This window comes from Protobothrops mucrosquamatus, unplaced genomic scaffold, assembly GCF_001527695.2.
Source record: "Protobothrops mucrosquamatus isolate PMUCROS unplaced genomic scaffold, P.Mucros_1.0 scaffold323, whole genome shotgun sequence".
NCBI classification, from domain to species: Eukaryota; Metazoa; Chordata; class Lepidosauria; order Squamata; family Viperidae; genus Protobothrops; species Protobothrops mucrosquamatus.
The window spans coordinates 3,527-9,275 of NW_015386662.1; the positions used below are offsets into that span (position 1 = coordinate 3,527).

Consider the following 5,749-nt stretch of genomic DNA (forward strand, 5'->3'; position numbering starts at 1 on the left):
TTTTTTTTCTGCATACCATACCACAGATTCTTGGCTCCTATAACAGAGGAAATCGAAACCCTGAGAAATTAGTGGAGGAAATCAAATCCATTGCAAGCAGGCCAACTGAAAAGCATTTCTTTAATGTCTCAAATGAAGTAGCTCTCCTTACAATTGTTGAAGCTCTTGGAGAAAGAATATTTGCCTTGGAAGGTATGGGGGCTTTTTTTCCTCTGTTTCCGGTGTTTTGTTTGTTTTATTCATGTACTTTGATTTTCTGTTTGTTGTAAACAAATAATAATTGCTGTATTAGGCCTGATACCTAGTCCTACTCTAACTCAAAATCCATTGGCTAGAGAAGTTAAGATTGGACTGGAGAAGTGCTTTATTATACTGGAAGTTCTGGGAAGTAAAACTTTCTAGTATTTTTGTGATTGTAATTTTTATTTTTAGTGGCCATGCACTCTGCAGATTAGTGAGATGGCAAAAAAAATGCTTCTCCTTTTCTCCCAAAATTATGACAGGAAGATAAGTTCTGGTAGTGAGTTCTAGTACTAGTCTTCTAGAACTCAAATAGATACTTAACTGGGACGATCTGTGACAACAGAAATTGTGATGTTATGTGAGAAAGACTTTGAGAGAAGAGTTGAAGGGATGCTGCCTAGGGAACAGTTAGACACTTCATTACAGAAATTGTGATGGGATTGCATAGTCAGGGCTTCTATTAATGTAGATTGATCTGCAGATTAATGTCTTGAGATAGTTACTTGTTATTGTGTTTAAATCTTCTTCAGCTATAAAACCATTCTCGTCCTCTATAGTACACTGTATGGCTGAATTACACATATTAAATCCTCTAAGGTTCATGCAAATTTGGAAATTCTGGGAGTTGCAATCCTGATTAGGAAAGGTACTGTGCTGGGAAAGAATGAGGCTTTAACTTAAGCTCTGTCCTCATAACTTTTTATTGAGAATCACCTGCCTTTATAACCTCTAGATGGTGGCATATCTGAACCTGGATGATGTCTTTCCATGCACTTAGTCCAGCGGTTCTCAACCTTCCTAATGCCGTGACCCCATGCACCCACGTGACCACACGCACGTACCCACGTGACACACACGTGACCACACGCACGCACCCACGTGACCACACGCACACACCCACGTGACCCACACATGACCCACATGCACGCACCCACGTGACCACACGTGACCCACACGCACGACCACACATGACCCAGGAGCATAGAGATGGCTCTCCTGCTCGAGCTAGAGCGACCCCCTCAGCCGGCCGAATCTCGCCGCCGGGAAAGAGAGGAGAGAAAAGAATGGGAGAGGGGACAGGAGAGGGGGAGAAAGGGGGGTAGAATTTAGAAAAGAAAAGGAAAGAAAAAGAAACTTTTGTGCGGAGCCGGCAATCGCGGAGCAAGATGCCCGTTCGGTGCAGCGGCAGGCCCAGGTGCTCCTGGGCGGCCATGGCAAGCGGCAGCGAGGACGCAGGCTGCCCACCGGCTGGGCCACCAGCTGGCCCAGCCCAAGGGAGGTAAGCACCCGCTGGGCCCCACGCGCGCCAGCAACCCTCCCTGTGCCCACCGCTGCTCCGCTAGCCTTACCTTGGCCACCGCACTTTCGGTGCGGCGGCAGGCCCAGGCGCTCCTGGGCGGCCATGGCAAGTGGCAGCGAGGACGCAGGCCGACCACCGGCTGGGCCACCAGCTGGCCCAGCCCAAGGGAGGTAAGCACCCGCCGGGCCCCACACGTGCCAGCAACCCTGCCTGCGCCCACCGGCCTCCCACCTCCCACCCCTGGCCCTCTTTTACTTACTTTTGGGAGTTGCTCAGCAGGGAGGGGTGGAAACGTCCAGAAAGCTCACCTTAGCTGCAGACAACTTGCAGCACCGTTTGCAGACTGGGACTTTTGCCGGGCTCAGCAGGGCAGAGACAGCCTGGACAATTCCTATTGGCTTTTGAAAGCCAATAGAATTAGACTCTATTCAAGAGAGTCTATTCTATTGGCTTTCGAAAGCCAATAGATTCTATTGGCTTTCGAATGCCAATAGAATAGAGTCTCTTGAATAGAGTCTATTCTATTGGCTTTCAAAAGCCAATATAATAAGAGGGAGTAGCACAGCTAAGGAAAAGGTAAAAAAAAATGGCGGACTGCGTTGAAAATGGGGGAAAAAATGGCGAACTGCGTTGTTTGGCGACCCCGTGAAATGGTCGTTTGACCCCAAATGGGGTCGCGACCCACAGGTTGAGAAACGCTGACTTAGTCTATTTTCCTTCCATGCTGCTCTGTGTCACAATTAGAACCAAACTGTATCATTGATATCTCAGATTCAGGTAAAAACCACGTAACATACTGTAAATGCCCTAATCATACCAATTCATACATGAGAATTGATGGACTGTACCTTCCTCCCCTCCTCCCTCCCTCCCTTTTTCTGGAATCATAACTTTACAAAACTGAACTGATATCTTTTCATCTGAGATTCTGAGTTTGCTGTCACTTAAACTGTGACATGTTCCGTATTAGTCAATTTCCTCCATTCAGTTGTTCTTAATCCTTTACAATCCCTATCCATATCCTGTTCTTCATTTATAAACTATCTTGGCAGCAAGAAGATTGCTTCCGTTCTTCTTTGCAGTGCTTAATGCACTACTAATGCTTTAAAACGTTAGGCAGAAATCCAAATAATGTGTAAGTGATTATATTCCCCAGCAAGGAAAACATCTGTGTATACTTCACATTTATACTTTATGTCCATCTTTTTTTGAGTTATCAAACTAAGCTTCTTTATGGAAAACACAACCATAAGACCAGGAAGACAATAAATATAAAAATGCACTCATCAAAATATATGAATTGCCATTTCATTACTAATATTAGGTTATGAACCTTATTCAAATGGTAAGGTTTTTTAAGAAAACCATGCTTGTATCTAATGGCTTCCAGTGTTTTAGTTTATCTCCATTAAGAGATATATATTGCTCCTGTTTTCTGCAAAAGTAACCACTGTCTTGCTTATAAACATGGGCTGTGTTCCAAGGAAGTTATATATGCACAAAAGAGAAAGTAACACATGTAGCCCCAGGTTTCCTTCCAATTTCCGTACTGTGTGAAGAGGAAAAAAAATGTATATTTAAATAATGGCACGATTTTTTTAAGCAGTATGAACTAATGACATGGGACTTTCCATAGGCCTTGGAGGGATTGTACCAGTGTTGCATAGTGACAGATGCCCAACTAGAAAAGTTGAAACAGAGTCAGGGAGGGATATATAAACCCAGTTTAAGTTGAGTTTCATGAGACCCTCTTCCCACACTACTGCTTTTCCAAACTTACGCAGAAGCGATGATGCAGCTAGGGGCAGTCAGGAGAGTGGCTTCCTCCAAGGAGTCACCTGACAGGGATAATTCCTCAGACATGGAGGATGGCAGCACATCTGTAGGAGAACAGATGACCAAACCTGTGGGTCGAGTGAAAAGAGGGATCAGCCTAGAATCCCTATGTAGCAGTCCAACCCCCCTTGAGTGCCATTAACCCTTGTCTAATTCTAAGCAGGTCCTGAAGTTGAAAAGATTCTTCTACACAGACTTTTATCAATAAATCAGTTTAATTGAACCTTTACATGTGACCCTGGTCTTTCGTGCCTGACACTGCTGCACCCACTGGTTGTAGGGCACTCAGTCACATCTGTTGCAAAAGTTGCACAAAGGTTGCTTGTAAATTTGAGATCTGTGTGTCAACTTTTTAATGATGTCATAGCAATGTGTCTGCTAGCTGCTGCAAAGAAATTGGGTGTCTGTCACCATTCTCAAGATTTTCCTTCTTCTTAGGAGTACAGAATCTGGCAAGATTAATGATAGGCTTAAGAAATCAAGAACGGCACCTAGAGTTACTTCTGACTAGTTTATTTATTATATTCACCTATTGATAGAAATCTTGCCAGGCTAAAGCAACAATCTGCATAACTATTAAATATACTCTGTGAATTGCTAGGAAAGTTCTGCCTTTGCCTTTTTCCTGCATACCAATGATTCCAGGTTTTGCTTTCTTTTTGGTCTCTGAGAAAGGGCCCTTCCCTCCTGGGACTCTGGAGAGATAATTGTATGATTTTTATAAACATAGCCTTTTCACATTTCAGTCATTAGAATTCCACTGGAATTCTTTGAAAACAATGTTGAACCAAAGCATGAATCTACTCCGTGAGAGTCTTAATTTCCAAAAGGCTGAGGCCGAAGCTGCCGTAGGTTAAAACTATAACGAACTTCATATAAAACAAATTTTTCAAAGTTAATGCAGAGAATTTCAAGGATGATAAGACTTGTTACATACTGTATTGCAACAAGTGAAAAGTTGGGCATAGATTTGTGCTTTTCTGATGAATTAAATGTTTTATCTACTGTAACCAGTGTCCATGTGGTAAATTGTGGCCTCAAAGCTGGATGTCACCTTATCAATCTCTATGGTAAATATGGATTCAGGATACCACACTCACTTCTTCAGATACATTTCTAAGTATTTAATGTATTGGTCAGTCTGGACATTCCTAACCCTTAATCTAGTCTTTTCTTGTTTCTAATTCCTTACAGTCATACTAGCATTTTCAATCAACTATGCTAAAACACTAAATATTTTCTGTTTTACAGCTACCAATGATCAACAGGCAGCCTCTTTTGAAATGGAAATGTCTCAAGTTGGCTTCAGTGCCCATTATTCTCAGGTAAAGTAACTAAATTCAGTTAGAAAGAAAAGAAACTGGGTATGTTATACTTTCTCCACAGAGAGAAATATTACAATATGTTTTGCTAATCAATTAAAAACTAATCTTTATGAACTGCAAGAACTTTTGACTTATTTATTGAAAGTACCTTGCTCCTTTTGATACTATCCATGGGTTATTTTGGCAAGGATACTGGACTGGGTTGCCATTTGGTCCATAGGGTTGCAAAGAGTCAGCCTTAGCTACTGAACAACAACAATAAAACATTTATTGGATATCACAGCAATTCAAAATATTCAGTAGGAATATGCAGGCATCAGAAACCAGGGCTATTCAGGATGACTCTTGCTGATTTGAAATTGCAAAAAAAAATGATTCCATATATTAGGATTAATTTGAACAGGATGCATGAAACAGGATGATATCTGAGATGCTAACCTAATCTAGCATAGATAAGATACAACCTACAGCTAAAGAGAAATTTCCTAACAGGGAGATAATTAATCAGTGGAACAGCTTACCTTCAGAATTGTAGATGCTCCATCACTGGAGATTTTCAAGGACAACTATTTGTTCAGAATGGTATAGGATCTCTTGCATGAGCAAGGAGCTGAATTAGAAGACCTTATTCTATGTTCTATATTTACTTCTCAGATTAAATTAAAACAGGAAAACTGTTTAGTAATGTCTCGTATTTACCAAAAATATTGAGGGATTTCCATTTAAAGATGCTGATTATGAACCTACTAAACATCTGGAACAAATACATGCTGGCATACCAATTTTGAATTCATATTTTCTTTTTTCTGTTTTGTTATGCTTATATATCAAATACTGATATATGACTGAATTGCTCTACTTTGTCCACCCATAAGCTGGCTGCCCAGCATAGTCCCCTTTTTTGGTTTATTCCCCAGTATAAATCTCCCCAAGAATATAGTAATGCAATGATTTTTCTGCTGTTTGTAAAGGACTGGATCATGCTTGGAGCAGTTGGGGCATATGACTGGAATGGGACTGTTGTCATGTTAAAGGACAGCAATTT

General features: G+C 41.4%; 1 protein-coding gene across 1 annotated transcript in view; it reads left to right on the forward strand.

Moving 5' to 3' along the window:
- The window catches only part of ITGA1 (integrin subunit alpha 1), a gene marked incomplete at its 5' end in the record, with an annotated part of 43,457 nt that overhangs the window by 1,751 nt on the left and 35,957 nt on the right, over window positions 1–5,749 (forward strand). The window contains 3 exons of the mRNA XM_015815179.1: window positions 27–192; window positions 4,631–4,704; window positions 5,676–5,742. Of these exons, the coding sequence (XP_015670665.1) occupies window positions 27–192; window positions 4,631–4,704; window positions 5,676–5,742 (307 nt within the window). The remainder of the gene's footprint in view (window positions 1–26; window positions 193–4,630; window positions 4,705–5,675; window positions 5,743–5,749) is intronic.